The sequence below is a fragment of the Idiotropiscis lumnitzeri genome, chromosome 5 (genome assembly GCF_059441095.1).
Source record: "Idiotropiscis lumnitzeri isolate Australia: NSW breed Sydney's pygmy pipehorse chromosome 5, RoL_Ilum_1.0, whole genome shotgun sequence".
In the NCBI taxonomy this organism is placed as follows: domain Eukaryota; kingdom Metazoa; phylum Chordata; class Actinopteri; order Syngnathiformes; family Syngnathidae; genus Idiotropiscis; species Idiotropiscis lumnitzeri.
In genome coordinates this window covers 19,035,861-19,062,868 of record NC_142395.1, presented here as the reverse complement: position 1 = coordinate 19,062,868, position 27,008 = coordinate 19,035,861, and the positions used below count along the sequence as shown (strand labels likewise).

The window sequence follows — 27,008 nt, the reverse complement described above, 5'->3', positions numbered from 1 at the left end:
AAATCTGAATCTCCTTCCAGATGGTAAAAGTTCAAAAAGGTGGTGCCCAGTCTGGCAATGTTACTTAAAGATGTCGTTTGACTTGTGCGGGCTGCAAGATGTCCTTCATGAGGTGGTGCTTTGTGCTTGTGTTTTTTCAGTTTTTATAATTCTCCGCAGAGCCTTTTTGTCTGCTACTGAGCAATTTGAACTGCATCAGGATGCCGGTCAGAACGCTCCCAAGGATGCAGCGGTAGTCGGACACAAGCAGTTTCTGTGATAGATTAATCTTCCTGAGTGTTCTCAGAAAATATAACCACTGCTCTGCCTTTATTTTCCAGTAGATTGTAGTTTACAGTTCATCTGAGGTCCACGGTGATGTGCCTAAGTTTAAATCCCTCTTTATCTGGGAGTGAAATATAAGTTACTTACTTGGTTTTCATGATGTAGAGTGAAAGGTTATTTTGTCATGTCATCTGCGGATTTGATTATCGGATTGGTGTTACATGATGGGGAGCAGTCAGAGTAAAGGGACTTAGCACATAGCCTTGTGGGGCACCTCACTTGTCAGGGTGGAGGAGAAGTGGTGAGTGCGCACAAATTGCAGATGTTGTGCTCTAAGGCCAAGTTGTGCATTTTTAGGAACCTGCTATTTAGGATGGTACTGAAAGCAGAGCTTTAATCCAGAAAAAGCCATGCAAAGGTCTCGGGTTATTTCAGGTGCTGCAGTACAATTTGGAGAGCAGTTTCGATGGTGTCATCAGTTCACCTATTGCTTGTGTATGCATACTGGTCAAGGTCCAGGGTGGGTAGAAGCCGCACAAGATACTTCTTGATTGCTGGTATGTAATCACTCAGCTCCGTCACTGCAACTTGCTTTGGAACTGGCACTACGGTGGATGTTGTCAAACATGTGGGGATAGCGCACTGGAAAAGAGAGAGGCTGAAGTTATAAGTGAATACCTCAGCAGCACCTTCTGGGTGTTGATCCTCTCAATAGCACATCTCACAACAGCAGTTTGCAGAATGAGTGGCTGGCTGTTGATGGATAAAGCTGGCGTGACAGTTTCTGCTGCATCCACCTCAAAGTGTGTGGAGAAATGATCAAGCTGCTCTAAGACGGGGCTCCTGCTGCTCCTGCTTCTCCTGCTGCTGCTGGTCAGGCTGCTGTTGTCATTTTCTGGTGATTTGACGCAGATTATGTATGACAGGCATCCGAGCTTTTGAGGCGTTGGTCAATTTCTCCTTTGCCTTGATCACGATTGTGCTCGATGTTCTGCTTGTCTTGAGCTCCATCTGTCAGTTGTGCGCAATACACAACTGCTGTAAGCCGAGATCCAATGCATCTTTTGTTTTGTCGTGTTTTACCAACCTCTAACCTTTATGTTCACACATTTCTACGTTATTGTAAATCCAGTATGAACTGGATATTATTAATATGTAATAACAAAGCTGCTGTTGGCCCACACGGCCATCGCTTTTTAATAATAAACTATTTATAACCATGGAGCAAAAGAACCTTGACTCAGATGAGAGGGCGTAGGGGAATCGGACAGTTTGTGGCATGAGATCAAGTTCTAGGAGGCAATGAGCCATGCCACAGACAGGAAAGGGGTGAAGGTTGCAATCATATCAAGCAGCTTGGAAAAAGAGGCTAATCCCTCCATTAGGGATGGACACTGAGGGACAGAAACAGTGTTCATGTTTCCCCAAGTGGCCGGTCTGTTTTCCATTGCTGATTAACAAATATAATCACCCCCACCCTCTATTCCCGTCACAGCACTGGTTATTTTAATCTTTTTTTTTTTTTTTATTTACACTACCATTATCTGTATCTGAACTGTGCCACATGAGAGCAAAAAAACCATGCAGTACGAATCCAGCCCATCAGATTATGCTCAGGATATATGTGATACATATGTGAATGGTAAATGTAAGTAAATTGTGATTTGTTTTTTTTAATAATAATAATAATAAAAATATTAATAATAATAATACATTTTATTTGAAAGCGCGTTTCAAAGTACTCAAAGACACTTTACAACAAGACTAAGAAATATAGAATAAAACACAGCGTAAATGATAAAATACACAAGTTTAAAACACACAAATGTAAAAAAAAAAAACAAAAAAGGAATTTTAGACATTTTATTGGCATAAACAAAATAAAACATGGCCAAATATTTTGGCGAAATTTGTTCTAAAGGAAAAATGCCCATTATCATTGCTTTTACAAAAGTCCCCCCCCAAAAAATCCGGTACATTTAAAAGAAATTCAATCTTTTGCACCATTTTAAAGAATATTGATAATTTATAGAATGATCTAGAAGAGGTCTCCAATCAACTAAGCATTGTAAATGCACGTTGCTGTGTGGATAGTTTTAGTATAATAAATATGTATTTAATAATATTTCATATGTATTTACTCCTTGCTGCCAAGCAACCAATGTGAACCATATTCAATCCAACACTATGTGGTAGGAGAAATTCTCATCTCCCGTTAGTGGGTGTATTTATTTATTTTTTGCATTAAAAAAAAAAAAAGGGATTGATTAATCTATTCCTAGTTTCGGTATCCTCAAGAGAGGGGACAAAGTTGATTGCAGTTGATTATGTGTCATCATTCAATAGATACCCCTGTTTGCTGTCAGAGCATAGAGTACATGCTTCCTTTGGCAACTGTGGGGAAAAAAGCAGTTGTCAAGATAAATGATGGACGTCTTTTTCTTTAAACTGAGATAAAAAAAAAATGTTACCCTTAAAAGGTTAAAACCATTAACATTTGGCTTTGGAACATTTTTAGTTGCTTCGCCGTCTCCTGTTCTTTTCAGTCATTTGCGAGTGAATCGCTTGCAATTACTGGTACATGAGGCGGTTCAAAGGCCACTCTGGTTTTCCATGTGTACAACAATTACATTCAGTGCCAGGAGTGGTGTTGCAAAACCACATCAAAGTTGCATCATTTTGACTGAATTGCCACAGATGTCCACTCAACAATTAACACAAGCTTCTGGTAATCTAGCGGAAATTTGGCACAAGTGCAAAATATGCTTTTGCTGACCAATGTAGCTCAACAAAATTGTCCAGACTTACAATGTAAGAAAGTTTAATGTCAAGCCGTTATCTGTAAGTCTGTAACTTGAACCAACCTTTTTGTAGAACTATGTAACATACATTTCCATTAACGAGCAGGACGTAAATTTTAAAGATCTTTGTCATTAAAACCTCCAAATAAATCCAATAAGGAGGCCCTTGAAAAAAGAAATACTTTGGAACAAACAAAACAAAAATTGGTCATCATAGCCCTGAATATGTATCCACTGTGTGATATCATAAATTGCTTGAAAATGTTTTTAACTGCTTGACAGATGAAACGGACTGACACACAACGTGCGTCACTCGTACTATTTCAGGCGCTTTAGACCCTGCAATCACTCTTACATTTCAGACTATGAGACAGGGAGCTGGAAATCAACAATTTAAAATTGAGAAGCAGCAGGAATAAAGGCATGAAAAAGCAAAGTGGGCTGTAACTCTCCTTTTTCTCACCACCTCCACTCAGACGCAGATCAGAAGTGAATTGAAATTACCTGTTTAATGTTTAATTACATTTATTTGAACAAAAGTCATTTCAGCACGTGGCATGGCTCTCAGGGAGTAAAGAATTATGCTGTATCAAATACCTTCACTAAAACTGAACTGAAATGTGAAGCCGGCAAAAATTGACAAATATAATCAAACTTTAATTTCTATAATAACTGACGAGCAAGTTTAATATCAGTATACGTACATTCAACATATTACAAAGGTTTCTTTTGGTAGTGTATAAGAATGTTGCCTGTGAACAAAGGAGCCGGTTTGATTCCCCTGACAGGCTTCAAGAATGAATATTCAGGGCGAAAACTCCCTCAAATGCTGTCCACTGTTCCATGTGTCCTTTGTGTATTGTACTAATTAAATTTGGAATAAGGTACACGTAATATAATCCCTCAAGGGGACCGTTCATTTACACTCTGCTGTGTATTTTTGTTGCACACCACCCAAAGAAGCAAACCACACACATTTAAACATGCAAGGAAAAATGTCACACTAATAGCTTTGTTTATTTTTTATTCATTTAAAGATGCTATAACGACAGAATATTATCTCTTAAAATTAAATATATTGGAGAATATTTGGAGTATTCCTGATAATATCCAGTGTCTATTTGGAAGGCTCCAATGATTCCATTATTTTCTGACTCCCTCATCCCATCATCATCATCATCACACAATGGCACATGTCCATCTTGGCTCAAGCACGTGTTTGACTGCAGCGTTCACACTTAATAGCAAAACGATTATGAATAGCAACGAAGACTAATTTTCCCGCTGTCTCGCAAAAATCATTCACACATATAAAGGAACGGCTGCAATGAGACATGGCTGCTCCGACGATTTTTGTAAAAGTGGCTTTGTCTTTGTCCCCTCCCCCCCAACACCCACCCCACACACACGGTCCACCACCGCTTTCTCAGTGAACACAAAATGAGACGAGTGGCTAGTCTTGAGCTAATCCTTGAGTGGGCAAACTTGCTCTGAAATAATAGAGGCTGGAGAAAGACATTAGTTCCATGTGAAGCCATTTGCCACACTACTGCAAATACGTCACCATAGGTTAATGATATTAACCTTTGATGCCCCCTTTTTTTTTTTCCAGTTTTAACTAACACAATGGCATATATATGTAATTGTGAACAAAGGTCTTTCTGACGCACATGGTGAGTCACCGATGTGTCAAACGGCTGCAGTGTAGCACTAACTACTGTTGAGGAAAACTTATTCAATGTCAGATTACTTTTTTCGCCTTAAGTATTGGTGGCTGGTATCGGCATCTTTCACCAGCACTCGATACCTTGAAATAATAATAATAATAATAAGAGTAATAATATTAATAATAATAATAATAATAATAATGGGCATGGTTTTAACCTGTAACCGTTAATTAGTACTTCCTGGGCTGGTTTTATCCCAGTCACAAGTCACATATAGACAAAGAGCCATTCACACTCTCAGCACACCTATATGTACAATTTTAGCATCTTGCATAAACTTTCTTCGTTTTCTTTTTAAATGTGGGAGGGCGCTAGACTGCCCAGAAAAAAACACAGGTACAAGCACGTAAATTCATCCAAACTACACACAGGAGTGGACATTCAAACCTGGAACCTCTTGAGTCTGAAGCAAACATTCAAACCATCTTCCACCGTGCATTCTAACACCCAAAAATAAGTATTTTGTTCTGTAATTTACGGTGTCGTTCTGTGTAAAATTCCTTCATATTTTCTTGACAGGCTGCACCACATCATACAAATTGAACTTATGAATGTAGGATTGTCATAATGTTTACAAAATTTTAGAAAAGAATTAGTAATTGATTATTTATTATTTTTTGAAATAACATTTTCCATACCACTCGTTCATCCTTACCCGTGATCAGATGCTACCAGGAGAAATTTTTGATTTATAAGACGGTGAAGAAGGTGCAGTGTAGCTAGAAAGATGAAATATGTTTAACGCATTTGACTAATGTGGCGTAGTAATAGTATTTCAAAAGAAGAACTGGGGGATAGTTTTTTTATTAACTTATTAAAACAATGTTTTTCCTGTTGCCAAGCTTCAGGTAATAAAAAGTAAACATAACAAAGGACAGCGAAGCAGACGCAATGACCGAATAATCAAATAAAGCCCAGTTGTTACGTTCTCTATTTTTACAGTCTGTAAAAGTGGAATATTCTGGGCCAGTTATAATAAAGCCAATCATCGTTTGAACCAAGTGCACGCTTATCTGCTGTCAGGACAAAGCTCCATAAACACTAATTGGATGGAAAGAATCTGGGGGGAAGAATCGGCAGTCTGTGAACTCAGCAGCTGTTACGCCGTTTGTTTTTCAAAGGGATGCAGACTGACCAGCACTGGAGGCCCTCTGATTACCGTTTTTACTGGACGGTGCTTTCCAACTTGGGGCCAAGAGTTTGTCGCACATGTGACCTAATGAACAGTGACTGGAAAGCCTTGCAAGTGGTGCTGTCAACACCAGGACATAAATAAAGCTAAAGATAGGGCAACTCGGCTTCGGCCCAGCCTTCTGGTCAGACGGAGGCTTTTTATAGAAACACTCTGATTTATAAAAGGCTAACAGGGACTATTTTTACCCGATGGGCTTGGGGTGATAGTGATCTTGGAAACTTGTGATGCGTTTGCAAGCATGACTGACCCCTCTGACTTGAACGTGTTGGTGTGGTGGCTTTCCAGATAGTGGATGAGGCACAAGTCTGTGATGTCTTGGAGAATGTCCAAGAGGGTGAACACATGGGTCTCTCCTTAACGATCACGTTTATTGTGGGTTCGTCTGGGAATGATCCACTAATAACATTTTTTTTTTTTTTTTGGTAATGTCAGAAATCGCCAAACAGGTGGTGGCTTATTTGACCAGCCAAGGGCCTCTGACATTTTAGTGTCATAAATGTGTCTAAACTTTAAATTCTGAAATTTTACTACACTGTGCATCCAACATTTTGAATCATTGCAGAAATGTGATAATTGAAACCATTATTATGATCATCATCATCTTTATTATATTTTTTTAAATCATCTCACTGGTCATGCGGCACAACAATGGAGAGCAGAGGGATAAGGGTTGTTTTGGTCACACGCGAACAGGGTGGAAGGCGGCGTTCAAGTGACCACTTCAAAGTTCTATGATCTCATGGAGGTTTGCTTGCAGTCCTTTATAAGGGAATTCAGCAAATCTGTTTCTTCTTCCATATCAATGAATACAAAGCTCGCCACTCACGCACTGAATTGAAAGGGAGTGACAAGAACTCTTGTCGATTGGCAGCCTTTTTAAATCTGCTATGCTGCACCCGCTTATGCACGTCTGCAAAAATACCAACACAAGGTCTAATCTGCAGATTTTGACTGTACCTTTCATTAGACTCGCGCTGGCCACCAAATTAAAGTGCTGAGTGTTTAAACTTCCCATGCCATCAAAATGCATTTTCCCCACTGTTTTATGCATTACATAGGTTTGTTGATTGTTTGCAATGGGCAATAAAATTCAAAAGGCTTGAAAAAAAGCCGGTCAGATTTGCCTGCTTTGGTGATTGCTCCACTCAAATTCAATTTTAGGACGCGTTCATCACCTTCAAGAAAGCCTTACCGTCCCCAACTCGTGATCTGATTGGCTATCACAACTGCCTATCAACTCCAAGATCCCGTTGATTCTGAAGGCCTCGGATGAATAGTACCTGCCACTGGTACTATGAAATCTGCCTGGCAACACAAGCTAGCTGAATTCTGATTGGCTAAAAACTCCCACCTACTAATATATATAAAACAATAATAACTTTTACCATGAATATAATTTCATTTTTTTGGTTATGTTAGGCAAACAGAGAAAGCCTTGAACAGCCACCCCTTGGACCACAGATGAGTTTCATACAGTAATTGACATTCAATGCGCTCCTGTGATTGACTCATGAGTTATTCGTGCATAGTCCGTCATTTAATACGTTTAGGCTCCACCCATTGTGCTGATCTTATAATTGTCAATGGATGCATAAACCCTGGAATTTGAATTTCCTCCTCAAGAATATTTGAAGTGCTTACCCACTCATCAAGTACGAACTTGCACAACCAATTTTTATACGGCTTATGTGAGAAAACGTGAGTTCATTAAATAAGAGCTTTTCCACTGTTTATTGTTATAAAGTGCCAACTCGTGCCAATGCCTTTATGGAATCAACTGAGAATGTAAATACATCTGTCAAATCTCTAAACGGTCCTTTCATGTATGAAATGTGGAAGCCAAATGTCTTTGACAGTGATTTTAAACAGACATGTATGAAATGAATATGCCTTGATGGAGTTCTGTGTGTTGCTATAGCGACCCCGGAACAAACATCAAAGCTTGGTCTTACTCACTACTCTGGGAGCTTTAAAGGTGATTTATTGAAGTAAGTCTGGTTCCCTAAAGACTACATAGATGTGCAAGGACCTCTACCAACATCATATGCTTCAGATCAGCGTAACCAGACTTACGTACATGTCAAGGATCAGGGTCCAACCATCGTACTTAACACTCTGTGAGCCCGCAATTCAATCCGCAGTGTGTCATCAACACTTTGAGCAAGCAACCAGCAAATAGATAAACTGCAAGGTAGCATTTTCTGAGACAAACAATCCATAGATCAAAACATTTATGGCGGATGAGTCAACAGTCAAGCACAGAATTACAGATCGTGACCTTGCCTCCATGACGCTTGTGCTATTTTCTCTTAACAGACCACCAAGAGACGGCAGGGTCAAGCTCATCGATGTGACCTCTGTGATTTATTGTATAATACTGAGTGAACCAAGGCCCTAGGCTGTCGACTTTAATGGCATTTTCTGTTTATACACAGCCTGCTGTTATTGTGGCAAGCTGTTATCACTGTACCTTAAACTTGAACCCCGAACGTGGCTGAAAACCAAATGTCAGGATCCATGAGGAACAGGGGTTGCACAGGAAAACAAAGCCTTGGTTTACGGAACAGCGGTACAAACAAAATAGATACTAAATAAAGGCATCATAACGGAAACGGAAACACTGGTCGCCGGAAGGATTTTAATGAGTTGGATATTTTTATTAGATGGTTTTATTTCCTGACAAGGTGATGCAGATGGAGCACGGGCTCAAAGACAAGTAGGGGAGATATGAGTGGGCCCAGAGTTTGTTCTTTGTTGCTCTGTTGTTTGTATCCACGGCAACTGCACAGTGACTGCTTCTCCCTGCTGCCAGATCGAGTCGCTGTCCTTGCCAATAATGACAAACGAAGGGGATAGAAAGGAACATTTCTTGACATCTTTTGCTGCTTGTTGTATAATACACCAATGTTTACAGAGGTTACTCTTGCTTTTGCGTATATAAATGTAATGACAAATGTTTTCCACTTAAAAATGTCCAAAACAAAAAGGGATTTACTAAAAATTTTCAGTACAGTATTTCATAATTTTTAATATCTCTGCAATACAACAGGAACAGTAACTTACCTTTTCATCTATTTATTTTTATTGCCCTTTATTGGATTTATTAGTGCCCTCAACATACATTAGTTAGTTTAGACTGTCCAGCATATGCTGGCAGGCCCCATTTCTGTAACATTGTCAAGTGAAAATGTATTAATCCATTTGTCATCAATTTAGGGCACCAACTGACTTTGTCTTTTCAATTATCACATAGTTTTCGCCTTAATTATTTGCTCAGAGGTTATAGACAAAGCCGCTGCTAAATATACATGCGACTGATTCTATTTCTGAGGTCTGACTGTAATATCTTATAACATAGCACATCGATTTGGCCGGGGATGATGTGGTTGGTCGGGTATTCTCTGTCTCAATAAAGCTTCCTGGTGCTATTTTGGTAGGGTTATTTGAGAATCTGTGTTAAATTTACTTCACGCATGCCCATTCTCATTCCTTATTTATTAGCATGCTATCAGATTTATTTTATATCATCAGCATTTCGATGCTAAGGAAACCAATGCAAACAATCATGATCATTTTTATAAATACCCATGAAAACGGAAATGGCAAGGTCAAATGTCGTTGAAAGTTTTGGGGGGGAAAAAAATACAATTTCAGTTTTCTTCTGTAGTTGGTTAAACCGTTTACAAACTGCATAAAATACAAGTTTACAGCAAATGATCACTTTATAAGCACTAATAAAAGTTTGTTACAATTAATCTTTGCCAAAGCAAACTAGACTCACTGCATCCAAATAAAGAGGGACATGCTGCCATCTACAGGCATTCATCCATTTCCCACACTGTTTATCAAGTCATGGTGAATGAAATACAACAATAAGTATTCGATTGCGTGTTTTTATTGCGGTTCCTCCTTTAGGTCTGAATCATCACTATTCAATTTTTTTTTTCCACCAAAACATCATTCCAATGATAGCTTAGAAATTGTGTAAAACGCAAAGATTTGCAAATGATTGTCAAGCACGGTGTATTCAATATATTTGAGACAAGATATTTAATGTTCAAAGCTGATCAATTTAATTTCATTAAAAATAATCACTAATGAATTTGATGCATGCAAAACGTTCCAAAATGGCAGGGACAGGGTCATGTTTACCACTGTATTAAATCCTTTTAGAACCACTCAAGTGTTTGGAACTGAGAACACTAAAAGCTTTGTAAGTGGAATTCTTTCCCATTCTTGCTTGATGTACAGCTTCACTTGCTCAACAGTCCGGGGTCTCTGTTATTATATTTTGCACTTCAAAAAGCACTACACGTTTTCAGTTGGAGAAAGGTCTCCACCGCTTGCATTCTGGTACTCACACGCTTATACGACCAAGGCACACTGTTGTAAAACATGCAGAATATGGCTTGGAATTGTCTTGCTGAAATACACAGTGACTTCCTGAAAAAATAATATTCCTTGGATGGCATCACATTGCTCAAAATCCTGTACGTGGCTTTCGGCATTAATGGTGTCTTTGCAAATATTCCCATTACCCATTCCATGGTCACTAACACACCACTATACCATACCATCACAAGTGCTGGTTTATGAACCTTGTACTGATGGTCAACAATTCGGATGATCGTTTTCCTCTTAGGACACAACATTCCATGATTTTCAAAAACAATTTAAAATTTGGACTCGTCAGACCACAGCACACTTTTCTACTTTGCGTTTGTCCATCTCAGATGAGTTTGGGCCCAGAGAAGCCGGCGGCGTGTCTCAGTTGTTGATATATGGTATATTTTATATATATATATATATATATATATATATATATATATATAAAAAATATATATATATATATTTTTTTTAATATATATATATATTTTTATATATATATATATATATATATATATATATATATATATATATATATATAAAATATATATATATATATATATATATAAAATATATATATATATATATATAAAATATATATATATATATAAAATATATATATATATATATATAAAATATATATATATATATATAAAATATATATAAAATATATATATATATATATATATATATATATATATATATATATATATATATAAAATATATATATATATATATATAAAATATATATATATATATATATATATATAAAATATATATATATATATATATATATAAAATATATATATATATATATATATATAAAATATATATATATATATATAAAATATATATATATATATATAAAATATATATATATATATATATATATATAAAATATATATATATATATATAAAATATATATATATATATATATATATATATATATATATATAAAATATATATATATATATATATATAAAATATATATATATATATATATATAAAATATATATATATATATATATATATAAAATATATATATATATATATATATATATAAAATATATATATATATATATATAAAATATATATATATATATATATATATAAAATATATATATATATATATATATATAAAATATATATATATATATATATATATATAAAATATATATATATATATATAAAATATATATATATATATATAAAATATATATATATATATATATATATATAAAATATATATATATATATATATATATATATAAAATATATATATATATATATAAAATATATATATATATATATATAAAATATATATATATATATATATATATAAAATATATATATATATATATATATATAAAATATATATATATATATATATATATATATATATATATATATATATATAAAATATATATATATATATATAAAATATATATATATATATATATAAAATATATATATATATATATATATATAAAATATATATATATATATATATATATAAAATATATATATATATATATATAAAATATATATATATATATATATATATATAAAATATATATATATATATATATATATATAAAATATATATATATATATATATATATATAAAATATATATATATATATATATATATATATAAAATATATATATATATATATATATATATATATATATAAAATATATATATATATATATATATATATAAAATATATATATATATATATATATATATAAAATATATATATATATATATATATATTTTATATATATATATATATATTTTATATATATATATATATAAAATATATATATATATATATATATATAAAATATATATATATATATATATATATATAAAATATATATATATATATATATATATATATATATATATTTTATATATATATATATATATATTTTATATATATATATATATGATATATTCTCAATCTTGACGAATAATTAGTCCTGAGTAAAACAAAAAAAAAATAAGGAAATAGTTTTTGCAACATTTTATTTCAACCAGCAAACATGGCAGATTGCATAATATTTCTTACGTACTCAATAAGATTATATAATACGTGTGCGTGTGCCTATGGAGATTAATAGCCATGTGAATCCCAAACAAAAGCATTCTTGCAAGGAAAAAAAAAACTGCAGCAAACAATCCCACAGTGGTGAGAAATGGAAATTATTGTAAACACAAATCCTTTATTCGCCAAACAGAGCACTGAAGATAAACACAGCAATAATCCAGTTCCAGTTGAGACTGTAGGAATGAAAATGATCAATAGCTACAGGGACTGGATATCCACCAGCAATAGTCTGGGTAAACAAAGGATCATTTGACACCAGAAAGGAGCCTAGAAAGCAGTGTGGTATCCTACCACCTAACAAGAATTGACGCTTTCTGGGACTCCCTTTTGTTCAAACAGTTGCAACATGAATGGAGTCCAAATCCAACCATTTAATTCTTCATCAAAAGTCAAGTAATTCAAGTAATTCTATTATGCAATTATAACCCCCCAAAAAAAACATTACATCACTTTATTTTGTCATTAAAGGTGACCAGTAGAACAAGTCATGCATGTTTCAATTCCCGTGATAGCCCTGAGGTAAAGTCAATATAATTAAGTCAATATAAATAAACAAGTTTAATATGCTGGTATTGTTGCATTCACCCTGTCATCTACAAGAGGTTTTGAGGTTCCATTTATTGGACGAGCGCACTTCCCTGTCGTTCAGGGGTTGAGGAGTCCTGTAGTTGTTTTCCATGCGTATCATCTCATCCTCCTCCTCTCCAGTGAACAGAAGCATTCGGAATTTTCCCAGCTAGAATACAATTGAAACAGTTTATGAAGAATTTTTTATAATCAATGTAATAGCATCATTTCCCTCACCGGGTTAATAAAGTATTTCTCTATCTTGCTATCTATAAAATAAGGGTCAATAAATTATCTGGTGTTTTATGTTGTATAATACATACAGGTCCGTTCCTCTGGTATAGTAAATTCCTAAAATAAGTCAAAACCTTGCCGCTAAGCAGTGGAACATTCATCAACATAATCACCTGGAGAGGATCAATGGACTGAGACCAGGAATCATAAATTGTGGCTTTCTCAACTTTAAATCCTACCTTTAGCCATACTGCACACACAAATTTGCAGAAACAATCTTTATCCGACTCGCCTCCTCCCGCAGGAATGGAATGAGTAGAGATCAACAAAGAGGATGGTAGTCTTTACAAGGCCAGTTCATAAGGTTAGTCAGCTTAAGGTATCAACAGCTTGGCTTTACCACACCTAAACCTTGTGATTATTTTCAGCGCTAAAGGGGCCCAATGTTAACGCGACGACATAGCAACGCAACAAAGTATGCTCCCCTATTTAAATATAGCGACGAGCGCCACCGTAAATTGTAACATTCGCAACTGGCTGGTCAACTGTGGCATCCATTTAAATGCTCAATTCTCTGCTGACTTGCGGATAAATAGAATCATGTTTGCGTAGCGGTCATTTCAAAATAAAAGAAGCTGCGTGAAGATTATTTTAGATTTTTCTTCCCATGCATTTGGTGCATTTTGTGGTCAGAAAAACAGATTGAATGCCAGAGAGTAATGTAGTAGGATTATTATTTTAGATTTAAAAAGGATGGCTGTGTTCTGTGACCTGGATTTAAACTGCTTCAGCCACATAATTACGTGATTTGAAAACTAGTATAGTTTAGGTCGAACAAGAGGCTGTCAATGTAAGTCGATAGTGTGGTCAAGGGATCACAAACCTGTCTTTCTGATACAGTGATTGGCTCCTTCAGGATGATCCAGATGACACTTTCGTGCAGTGGAGGTGTGGTCAGTGATCCAAGGTAGGTCCAGTAGTGGAGGCTACTTGGTAGGAGGCACATGGGGTTGAACCTTTTGAAATCTGTGACACTACCCTATGGCCAAGACAAAATCCAAGCAATGTATTTGTTTGATAATTTTAAAGCAGAGTGAGCCAGACACGAGCAAACTCACCTTAAACTTTACCGTGTACAGTGCGTCGGTTATCATGTGGAGCCACCTGTGTTCGTCACCAGTCTTTCAACACAGGAACAAAAAAATATTTATATTACTTTTCTTTTCTTTTAAATAAAAGTATTAAAAACATCTTGTTAGATTTATAATTGAGCCCCAGAAAATGAAGGTACTAGAATGACTATAGTTTGGCATATTTTTGTAAAGCCATTTGAATTACCGCTGAAAGTCTACACTTCAGTTGCATCTTGATTCGCTTTATTTCAAACGCATTGTGGTGGTCTAAGAGGCTGAAAATTCCCAGAAATGTTCAAACCCCGATTCCAATGACATTGGGGCACCTGAATTCAGTCAAACACACTACGAAAACAAGACTTTAATCTTCAAACTGATGAACGTTGTTATACATATAATACATTAAATTACACGAACAACTACATTTGTTTTCTGAGAATCTTGCTTTACTAAAAACAGATGTCTTAATAACTTTAAAAAAAAAAAAACACACATTTGACTTACTTCTAAAAAGATACCAAGGACAGCAAGTCCATCAGGGGCTGCTGCTGCCTCCCCAAATGTCTTGAACTTGACTGCATTCCAGTGAACCAAATGAAGCTGGAACAGGTACATAGACAGAAAGGGAAGTGATTAAGATTTCCATTATCTTGCGAAATGCAAATCAGTTACTTGGCCAGATTATGATATATATGATATATGATTAAAAGATTGGTTTGACATTCCTATGATTTCAATTGTACATGTATAATAGTGAGTGCACTGAGCAGGATCCTCTGATCCATACTTGACAGCATTGCGTCATGTGAAATTGTTTTATTCAGTTCCAAAAAAACTGACCTCTGAAGCGTAGCCGTGGCCTGCAACAGTGTGCTCGGAGCCATGGCATCCCTTTCCGCCCCAGTGGAAGTGGAACTGCTTCAGTCTGTATGGGTTGTCGAGAGGGCCTCCCTGGATCACTGCCGCAGGACAGGAATCAACACTATGCCAATTTATCACAAAGTCACTCTTTGTTAAGACGAAGAGCATTGACAGCCAGGTTGCTTTGTGTTCTTACTCGTCTGCACCATAACATTCAGGTCCAAAAAAGATTCACAAATAAGGTCAAACATTTGCTGCACTGGTTGAAATGTTCTATTCCTGTCGACTGGGCCACATTGGCCATTACTAAATGGAACTTTCCTGTGGTTGAAAACTGCATTTCAGAAGGAAAGTGCATATTTTATGTGTGCCTGTATCCTGGACTGCTGGGCAAGGACTTCCATACCCTTCTAATCTGATTGTTATTCATCAGGTTTCTGACATCTTTTGACAAAGTGCACCGATCCCAGTTGTTATCTTGGCAGAAATGATACAAGGGCCAGATTCAGCGAACCCGGTAGAGTTAGGTTAGAACTTTTGTATTATAATGACATCATCATGCATAAGAGAGAGAGCAAATGTTTATTATTAAGAAGTTCTTGACTGCATGTACATCTGAACTGGTAACAAATGTATTCAATAATCCCCCCTCCATCATGGGGGAAATGTTCCAGACCTTTCCCTCAATAAGTGAAATCCGTGAAATAGAATGCCATGTTTAGATAAATCCGAGGCATCTTTTTCTAGCTAACGAACTTGTCATTTCACAATACAATCTACGTATCAATAATCATTCCCAACGATGTACAGTACATTATGAAATGTACTTTCTGTAGGCATAAAAAGTAGGATTGAAGAGGATTTGACATCTGATCATTTTCAGCAAAAACTTGGCTGAGCTGAAATATATTCTGTTTTTATTATTCTTTCAAATTTACAATGGCAAAAAAAATAATTGCACTCATCTAGTGGTCGACAGTGGAATTACATCCAAAATAAACGTGTCGCAGAGCAAAATAGATGTATTTATTTTATTCCAATTGTTTTGTTACATTGACTTAAATATACCCAGTAATATAGTTGATCGTAATATCTTAAGATTCTCAGTGATTGTTGTCATGACGATTTCTGTGTGTGCAAGCTCTTGCTGCACTGCAGCAGTTGGGGCCCCATGCTGATAGCGTGTGTCAGGGACCTATTGCATAGAATTTTTCCGGTGCAGACGGCTCCTTGGGATGGTGTTTTGTCACCTGGATGATCTGTGCCGAAGCCTCAAATTTCTGAGGGCATTATAGTATTATTTTTAACTAGTGTGTGTGTGTGAGTATTGGTGACTGATCTTTTCTTGTTTTGTTTTTTTGATTGAATGATTGATACACATTCAAAGCCCCTTAGAACTATTTGTATGTGAGAAATACTTTTAACAACAATACTGTATACAACATGTTGAAGTAGAATGTTAACAACAATGTCAACCATACCTAACCAACAAAGCCAGCCCGTTTAAGGGATTTGAGCCACTTATTCATATTGCTGCTGAAAAAAAATGTTTTCTCAGTGTAAAGTGAAAAAGTCCCATGATATGCAGCCCATATTTCTGCAGTTATTGATGGTAATGATGGGGTGGTGTACTGTACATGGTCCCACCCACTAGCAGCTGTATAATAACTACGGAGATTAGCTCAGTTTATTATACTTCTTTTCCAAGAAACAGATAATGTGATTGTACTTACAGTACCTTCAACTCAAAACTGTACACATATGCAATCGTAATTTATGACCAGTTACAATATTTTTTTTAATCTGACAATGATGTGTACTTATTGTCTAAGCCACAACACAATACTTGAATTATGACTCAGCAAAATTCACAAATTTCTTTAATACGTCTGTCAAGGTTAGCTAAAGGTGAATGAACATCTCTAATAACGTGCGGATTGGAAATTACATCATCTTTAAATTGGCCATTTGTATGATGAAGGCTGTTAAGAAATCCAAACAATACAAGACTGTACAGTTTGAACATATTAAAAATAAACCAAGTAAATCAATCGACATGTCTGTTTTCTTACTTGAATGGTCATGTGAGTCATCGAAGTCGACCACTACAGAATGTCCATTGTTGGAGATGTTAATGGAGGAGCAGTGATCATAGTTGAGGAGAATGGGTTGCAGGCTCGGGTCATATGCCGCCTGATAAGGCAGTATATCAATGGGAGACTGCCTGTTTCCCTGGGCAACGGGGAAAGTCTTGTGCCATTCTGATGGACCTATTCCGATACAAAGCATGAGCAAGCATTCCGTGTTATTATGCACATCGTAGGTACACCTGCTATTAAGTATTTCCCACGTTCACATATGGCCTGTTCCATTCTTTAATTTGTCCCACTGATCGTTTACATTAACACAAGTCCTGTATTTGTTGGTTTAATTAATTTGTTTATTTCATTAAATAATTGGTGTATGTATATATATATATATGTATATATATATATATATATTTTTTTTTTTTTTTTTTTTTTTTATTTATTTTTTTTTTTTTTGAATTTATATATTTTGAATTTATTTTATCGGATAATGGAGATAATCAGAATTAAATACAAGTAAAACATTTAACCAATTAACAAAAAGAGAATGAATTCGTATTTTATTCACAATTTTTTTTAACTATATTTACACCATTTTACATTTATGTACATTTAACTACTATTTCATCTACAAATAACCTGTCCCCCGTGTCCGTTTCAAAAATCAAATGCTGCTCCTGGCACAAATATGCACACCCCTGATGTAATGTGATCAAATATGAGCGCTATCATAAAATTATATAGTTACAAAAGTAAAGATCAGACTCACGCAACACTTAAAGAAATGTTAGATTAAATTTGTATATAATTAATGAAATTATTAATAGAATGAATAAAAAGAGGTGTTAAATGTTTTTCTTTCAGGTCTATAGCTATGTGGAAAGGCGAAAATATTACATATTCCTAACATCTATTTCATTTTTATTGAGTAAATAATAGACATTTTTGTATTAACTTAAATTAGAAACACCAAGACTTGTTTCCCTAAGAGTAGACTGTCGCCTTGAGCACAGTAGAACACAAACCAATAATAAAAAATAAAAGCGAGAAAAAAAGGAAAAAAAACACCACTCGTGCAAGAGCGATTCAGCAATATTCAAATCCGGACAAAAGTCCCTTGGAGAGCGCTAATCTCGCATTGAACCTGAGTTGAACCAATCAGCCTCAGCAGCACAACGAGCACCTTTCAAATTCCATCAGACGGTCATCAATGAACTCGAGCAGCGATATCGGATGCGAGCAGAGAGGAGATGCTCTCACGTCTTACCGTTTTCTTTGCCATATCCCCAGCTGTTGATCGGCATCTTGTGCTTTCAGGGCGTAAGATTGAAACGTTAGGATTAGGTCCACACGTACTGGGAGAGGATGAGTGTTGCAGCTGATGAGGAAGACTTTGTAACAGGCAGGAGGAGGAGGAAGCCTTTTTCTCCTGTAGACGCCCCCTGCACGCCCACTAAATAGACACCCTACACACGCGTGCGGAAATCCATCAGAATAAATACACGTTATAATAATAATAATTATTATTATTATTATTATTATTGTTAATAATAATAATAATAAAAGTATTATTATTATTAATAGCAATAATAATAATTCTGATGTTGGGTATACCAATTAAAATTTTTGTAATGAATTTATTTTGCTTATGGGCGAATGGGAAGTTTAAATAATTTAGATTTAAAACTTCTAACTTCGTCTTTAGAGAAGATTTGTAGGATTTGAATTCTGTTTGATGAGAATTGATAGTTCATTATCAAAAATCTGTCGGAGTATGGCATTAGGTGGATTAGGATTCCTTCAATCCATTCCCCAAAAGAGAAGGGAGTAATTGGTTCACATCACTTTGATTGCGTTGATAAAATTATCATGTTTTTTTTTTCATTCATGTTATATTTAGAATTGAAAGTCTCAAAGGGCACAATGTATTCCGCATCATCAATAATTATTTTTAATCTCGTAAAAAATGTGCTGAAAATGCAAATATGAATCGCTTTACGTGGAAATATGTGTCGAATCTGACGTTGCAAAAGTGGATTCGCCTTTACCTAGCATTGACAGATATCATGGCAGCTATTAAAGCAGCCAAAGAACAGAAATATGACAGGCAACTCAGGTAATTCGTCTTTTAATGAGGCCTTATGTGCCCTAACGTCATTTTGCTGTTTTCCCAATTTGCAAAAATACAACGGCGAGACAGCAGACTGCGCGTTAATGAAGGTGCTAGCATTAGCCGCTTTGCTACAGGCAACATCGGCTAACAAAACAGTCGATTGGTTGAGTTGAAAGTGCCTTCTGTTTGTGATTGTTTTCCCAACGCTTCGTCAGGATGTTGTTTCGTGTTAGTATGATCAATTTATTCGCATTTAGTGTGTGTTTACTACAACCGATTACATAGTTCTCCTTTCTCCTGCTATCTTAGACGTTTTTGGGTCTGAATTGCTCATCAAAATCTGAATCATCGTTATTGGCCAAGTATGTTACGGGACTTAGTGTATTGTAAGTATAATCCACAAGAAATGTATCTCTGGTTGTTGGAAACACTCTAGTGCACAGATGTTGAACTCTGGATCACGTCAGATGCTACCCTACGTGTTTTAGATGTTTCCCTTCTCTAGCACACATTATTCAAATGATCAGGATCCTTGTCAGGATTCTATAGAGCTTGCTGATGATCTGATAATTTGAATTACATGTGTTAGTGGGGGGAACGTCTAAAACAGGGGTCAGTAACTCTGGTCCTTGCGGTTTTAAAAGTTTACCTCCTCCAACACGCTTACGCCCTCGAGAACTGGATTTGGTGACCCTGGATCTAAAACAACCAGGATGATGGTCCTTGAGGACTTGTAGCAGCAAAAGAAGTAATGACAAAACATATATTTAGAATATAAACCCAAATGTTATATATTAAGCAGTATTAAGCACTGGTTTTCAAATTCAGCTCCACGAGCTGTTTTTCATTTTTTTCTTGCAGTGTGCAAGGTCTTCAAGGGTGGGTAGGCCAGTTCAGCAGTCCTAGCTGTTTGTTGCAGTCTAATTTTGTCTTTTTTTGTAGCAGTACCAAGCCAAACTGTGATGGATGAACATGTGTGTGCTTACAGATTGTGGGGAGACCATGGTCAAGAAGCTCTTGAGAATGCCCATGTTTGCCTAATCAATGCGACAGCAACTGGGACCGAGATACTGAAAAACCTTGTGCTTCCTGGTAAAACCTTTGTGTATTAAAGAGTCAGTCCAGTGAGATTTTTTGATGTTTTGAATGAATAGAGTAACTTGCTTCTCTTTATCAGGCATTGGAGCCTTCACTATAGTTGATGGTCACACAGTTTCTGGGGAAGATGTAGGACACAAGTAAGATGCGTTTTGGGGTCTAATAATTTTATAACTAGTTGTTTTTGAATGTTTATCATAATTTTATCTTGCTTTGCAGCTTTTTCCTCAGCCACAAAAACATTGGAAAGGTACATTCACATCCATATGTGTCAAATAAGTGTACTCACAAATTCCTCCATGTTGAATCATTTGATTTTTGGTACTTTATTTCTTTATGCTCACAATATGTCAGTGGGTCTTGACCCGAGTGTTTATGTTGCAGAACAGAGCACAGGCTGCCACAGAGCTGCTGCAAGAACTGAACACTGACGTATCGGGCAACTTTGTTGAGGAGGTTAGTTTGATTTATGTGCACTGATAAGAACATGGACAGCACATTATAGCACAAAGTAACAGGAGGAAATATTACAACAAATGTAAAAAAAACAAAATTTAAATTTAGTATTATGTTGTTGTTTTTTTTCTATATATATTGTTGTTTCAGTAACGGTTGTGCTTTCTCTCTTGTTGTCTTTATTTTTCAGAGTACTGACATGCTCTTGGACAACAATCCAGATTTTTTTCATAGATTTACCATTGTCATTGGTGTGCAGTTGCCTGAAAGGTATGAAATTTTGTAATATTGTACCATCACTGTTACAGTTACTGCTAATTTAAAATGGTTCTAGACCACTAAATAAGATTTCCGCTCTAATATTTGTTGTTGATCATTTAATTAATGGATCTCTTTGAAATATGGTAGAGGCCACTGTATTGCCTAAAAGAAACAAAAAAACGGGTCGTTATGTTTTAGTTTTTTTTTTAAATTGTGAAACTCGTTACATCGTCTTCTGACTAAATCAACTAAGCTGAAATTGTGTTTTTTCTTCTCCTTAAACTTAATAGCACGAGTCTGAGGCTAGGCTCAGTTCTGTGGAGTGCCTCAGTACCATTCCTGCTTTGTAAAACCTACGGCCTCATCGGCTACATGAGGCTTGTTGTGCAAGAGCACACAGGTTAGTAGCATTTGAGTAACATGCATGAACACATGGACCTCTCGACACAAGTGTGATGTTGCAGTTCAGAGACATAAATTGAGTACATGACGAGATAAGATGAGTGACATCTTGCACTGTGAGCATAGTTCTTAATGACGTCACTGTGGCCTCAGCTTTACATTTTGTCCTGTTTACATTTGACTTATCACCACAGTGATTGAGTCACACCCCGACAGTGCTTTGGAGGACCTAAGGTTAGACCAGCCCTTTGCTGAATTCAAAAAGCACATTCATTCCTATGACCTTGTAAGCATGGACAAAAAGGTGCGTGTTTTGTATGACGGTGCACTTTTTTGATGCTTCGCACAACTAATAGTCTTGTTTATATTTGCGCTGTAGGATCACAGTCACACACCTTGGGTCGTTATCGTTGCCAAATGTCTTGAAAAATGGCTAAGCGAGGTATGGTAGAATTCTTGAACAAAACAGGTGTTGGTATTTGTAATGATGTGCAATTACATGCCATTGTATTTTTTAGCAAGACTCCCAACTGCCCAGAAATTACAAGGAGAAGGAAGCCTTCAGACAGATTATTCGGGAAGGTATTTGTGTTGAGTCTATCACTTTGTTGAATCCCGCAGCTGTGCATCGCTTTCAAATGTGCATGATGTCATTCTGTGTTTTATTTTAGGGATCTTGAAGAATGAGAGTGGTGTCCTCGAGGATGAGGAAAACTTTGAGGAAGCAATAAAGAATGTCAATACTGCTTTAAATCCCACCAAGGTGCCTGTTCAGATAACATATAACAAATTGGACTTTTTAAAATTGCTCATTATCCTCATTAAAGAAATAATCATTGAAGTTTTCTGTAGGAAAAGCAAAATACAAAATTTAATATTCAGATGCCACTTTTTTTTTCCAGATCCCAAATGCTATTAAAGACCTCTTCAATGATGATCAGTGTAACAACATAACATCACAGGTTTTGCATTTTTCTCTTGCTCCTCATTAAATTATACAAATATTTAAGTGTAGAAATTGAAGATGGAACTCTAAGTCTGTCGGTGTTTGTTGACAGACTTTGCCCTTTTGGGTGATGCTGCGAGCTGTAAAGGAGTTTGTACACAATGAAGGCTGTGGCAGCCTACCTCTGCGGGGGACCATCCCAGATATGATCGCCGACTCCCAGAAGTTTATCAACCTTCAGAATGTGTAAGAAAATGTTAGAAAAAGAAAATTAGTAACGGGAAAGACATACAATAGTTCTAACGCCTTCACAAAGTGGGTGCCTTATCTTGGGACTTCAGCTCTCAGATCCTTCTGGTGTGTATTGCAACAACATAATGAGCCGCTGGCATTAACAGAAAAGAGAACTTGAGTGACAAATACAGACCATTTTGAAATCTAAAGACATTGAGATTGATTTGCAGTATTTGTCATGGAAAAAGCATATTAAGCAACTGGAGTAATATATATATCCAAAAGATTGAATTAACATCTTCAGAAAACCATATTGTGAAATCTAACATCATGGTCACAACACATAACGGCAACGAGATTTTGGCATCACTAGAATTTATTTTTTTCCTCTTAGAAACTGTTATTACCATTTCAATGATAATAAGGCTCATATTGATCAAATTAAATGATTAAAAAAAACATTTTGAACACATTACAAAATTTCAAATTCAGTGGAATTCAACTATCTTCTGGCCACTGATCTTAAAATCATAGCATTAAATATTAAGTCGTGAAATCCCAATTGGCTAATGACTATGAGCCAACAAATCATGCTTTGTATTTTTATATTTGATTATATGTTCTACAGTTGAAGTTAATGTTTCCTTACAGTTACAGGGAAAAGGCCCTGCAGGATGCAGCTTCTGTTGGCAGATACGTTGAAAGTCTGGTCCAATCTGTTGGAAAGGTATGCGATCATCAAAACACTGCAACGGTTGAAAATAATAATCGTCACTATTCTCAGTAAACCATAAAAACCGTACGGAAAAAATAACATTGCTGTGATTCTATTGGCTTTCATCTCAGGGCTGTTAACAGTGAGTAGCGTTCCCCTCCTGAAACAGCCATGTTACGTCAATATGAATTCACTTTGTGTTTGCTTTTGTTGCAAGCCATCCATCCATTTTCAATAACCAATATAAATATCAACTACTGAAAGATTATAAGCTGCGTTGCAGAATATTAAGAATATGATGTTTTTATTCATTATCACAACTAGTCAATGTCATTTAAAGTACTGTCAATATATTAAATATCAACAATTATATATGTCTTCTATTGTTTTTTTCTTCAACAGGCACCTGAAAGTATCTCTGAAAAGGACATCAGACTCTTCTGTGAGCGGCTTTTACATTTTAGATCCATTATGTGAATTGGTTTTAACATGTTATCGAAATTCAGTAAACTAAATATTCCATCCAAGCACGCAGTTGAACGTTCAAGTGTAGTTATCCTCTTTAGTCTGTTCAAAGCTCTAAAACAAAGCTGTCAAAACGTTTCGGATGGTTCGCATTTTGTTACGGAATCCCTTAATGCTAACTCGTTACTTCTGTAACAATTAAAAAAAACATATTTATGAATGTGTTATGTATGCAATTGAACAGCATGCAGCATTATTTTTATCCTATTACACAAGACACTGGAATCACTGTCTTATGGCAATGTTCTTGAAATTCAGACTCTCCCTAAAAACAGTCTTGATTGTTACATCATGGACTTTAATTGTGATTTGTTTCACTAACCACAGTAAATTGACTATTCCTGCCTGTTGCCATGTATGTTGTTGTCTAGGTAAGAATGCATCCTTCCTTCAGGTGGTGCGCTGCCGATCTCTAGCAGCCGAGTACAACGTGGATTCAGTCAACAGAGATGAAATCAGTAAGTTGGACAAGCCGTTCCCATAAAGCTGTCATTCCCAATCTCTCGCAGGCCATGAGAGATCTTGAGTTGTGCTGTGGGGATGTATCCAGTTTCAATCAATAGTTTTCTATTTACTGCAAATAATGTATCTTTGTGACAGGCAGAACAATTCAGTGCTTTTCCACTAGATGGCAGAAGGTACAATTAACTTGGGTATTCACTTGTAGCTTTGTGTGACCAAACAGGCACAGATTCCACACTGTCAATTTGTTATTAAGTTGAGACGAGATTACTAGTTTCTCTTTTTTCTTTTTTTTTTTTTAATGCATTTTGTTGTAGTAGTTGGCGAAAAATGTTATGTCAATTATGTGTGTTGGCTCAATTTTGGAAAACACTGCTACAAGATATTTAGTGTCATCTCCTATTTTAATTAACTACACTCCTTTGTTGTTCTGCATCATGCAATGTCACATATCAACTATTCGCGTTTGTCTGCAGCCTCATGCATGGACAGTCCCGATAGCGAGATGGTCTTCTACCTCATGCTTCGAGCCGTCGACCGCTTCTACCAGCAGCACTCACGCTACCCTGGTACTGTGCTAGGGGGGGAAAAAACAAGTTTTAAATGATTCCTCATGGTGCTAAGTTTTTAGGTGTATTGTTTTTCAGGAGTGTATAATTATCAAGTAGAAGAGGACATCAACAAGCTGAAGCTATGTGTCACCAGCCTGCTGCAGGAGTACAACCTCAACGTCAACATCAAGGATGATTACGTGCACGAGTTGTAAGACCTCGTTACTGTTTTATATTTATATCCTGTATCGGTGAGTGTCATTAATCATCATGTGTTTATTATTTGTAGCTGTCGATATGGTGCAGCAGAGCCCCATACAGTTTCTGCATTTATGGGAGGTAAGTGCATTACGTGCTCTGTGTTCCCCTATCTTTTTTTTTTTTTTTTATACTGAACATTGCGTCTGTTCAGGTTCCGCTGCGCAAGAAGCCATAAAGATCATCAGCCACCTGTTTGTACCATTCAACAACACCTTCATCTACAATGCAATGTCACAGACCTCGGCTACTTTACAGCTGTGAGACAGGTACTCATTTTGAACTCGTTCACAAAAACAGAGAAGAACATCCGTGGATTATTTCTTCTTTTTTTTTTTTGTTGCTGCTCTTCAGGATGCTTTTTCAATTCAAATATATGCACTTGAACGTTGATTTGGCCAAATAGCTATTTGAAGTTCTTGAAAGGAAGGGACGACATATTGGGCAATCCATGTTTTTTTTTTCAGAAGATTACATTAAAAGTTTTGCTTCGGTATTATGCTAGTGTCACATTAGTGTCTAAATGCACCGGAACTGTTTCTATCTCAGCTGGATGATTAAGAAAGGAGGACTTATTTTTCCTAAAAAGAATTTATAGCTGTCAAACCTTCCTAGTTAGGCTCAGTATTTTATTTTGGAACGTATTGCTTCAAAATATTTTCAGTTAATCGTTACTGTGCAATTCAAGCAGCACAAATGGCGTGCTGCATCTCACATTTAAGTTCATCCAGTAGATGGCACACTTTCATTCACTGGTTGTCATTCTTTTCAAACTCAATGGTCACTTCATTAGGCACACTTACACCACTACCCCAAACGTGATCCCAACAGCATTGCCATAGAATACAAAACAAAAATAGTGTAAGATGTCTTTTGGTTTCATTTTCTACAGATCATTCTGAAGTTGCTCATGTTTCCCTCGACTTGCAAAAAACAGTCCCGTAGTTATTCCTTTAACTCTTCATCCATTTTCTTTTAAATCATTGAGACATAACTGAAATCATGTTTTTAAAACTGATACATAGTTGCTGTCATTTTCAGTTTTGGATGTCTTCTTGTAAGATATCTGTGCTGTTAATATACTAACAAATTGGAAAGAGTTACTTGCCGTGCTGTGTCATCTACTTTAACAATGTGTCATCATCAAGTTCCATTAACTGAAACAAAAGTGCTGGCTAATATTAGCCACCCAACAAAGAGCTGAATCACTTCTGTAGGATAACAATAAAACATCTATATGTAATTATGTGGCCTCTGGAGTCTAACATAATTTTGCCAAGCATGCAGGACAATTATTTGTAAGAGGAAGGCTTGGATCTTTTCATGTACTTCCCCTCGTTAGTTACTGTTTGTTCTGCTTTGACTCAAAATATGACACAAAATACAGTTGATTGTTTCAACATTTAGGTATGTGATTCTTTTTTTATTTTGAAATGAGTATACACTGAGGTCATGCTATTGGAAATTTCCTCTGCAAAGTTAAATTGAAGGAGGAGAGTCATCTTTATGCTATCATTCGCTAGATGCACATTTTTTTTTAAAAGATTTAAACCAAAAAAAATGACATTTTTAAGGGAGACTATCGCTACACTTGAATTGTAAAACATAATCAAGTGT

At 35.7% G+C, this 27,008-nt stretch overlaps 2 protein-coding genes across 2 annotated transcripts; one reads left to right on the top strand and one right to left on the bottom strand.

Moving 5' to 3' along the window:
- Positions 1-136: 136 nt before the first annotated feature.
- On the bottom strand, positions 137-18,791 carry ca7 (carbonic anhydrase 7). Its single transcript, XM_088297099.1, has 11 exons — positions 18,638-18,791; positions 17,356-17,553; positions 15,263-15,381; positions 14,927-15,022; positions 14,408-14,470; positions 14,173-14,328; positions 13,086-13,224; positions 6,173-6,301; positions 5,928-6,044; positions 954-1,159; positions 137-253 (listed from the first exon to the last, which is right to left on the bottom strand). Exons 1-11 carry the CDS (start codon positions 18,672-18,674, stop codon positions 137-139), a joined length of 1,377 nt encoding a protein of 458 aa, XP_088153225.1. The 5' UTR covers positions 18,675-18,791.
- Positions 18,792-19,344: 553 nt separating this feature from the next.
- On the top strand, positions 19,345-26,797 carry nae1 (nedd8 activating enzyme E1 subunit 1). The gene is made up of 20 exons (XM_088297143.1): positions 19,345-19,486; positions 20,472-20,575; positions 20,661-20,721; positions 20,801-20,831; positions 20,966-21,037; positions 21,228-21,307; positions 21,589-21,698; positions 21,895-22,004; positions 22,080-22,142; positions 22,219-22,282; positions 22,372-22,463; positions 22,603-22,662; positions 22,759-22,892; positions 23,532-23,607; positions 23,998-24,037; positions 24,492-24,578; positions 25,059-25,151; positions 25,230-25,344; positions 25,423-25,472; positions 25,546-26,797. The coding sequence occupies exons 1-20, from the start codon at positions 19,356-19,358 to the stop codon at positions 25,653-25,655; spliced, it is 1,683 nt and encodes a 560-aa protein (XP_088153269.1). The 5' UTR covers positions 19,345-19,355; the 3' UTR covers positions 25,656-26,797.
- The last annotated feature ends 211 nt before the right edge of the window (positions 26,798-27,008 follow it).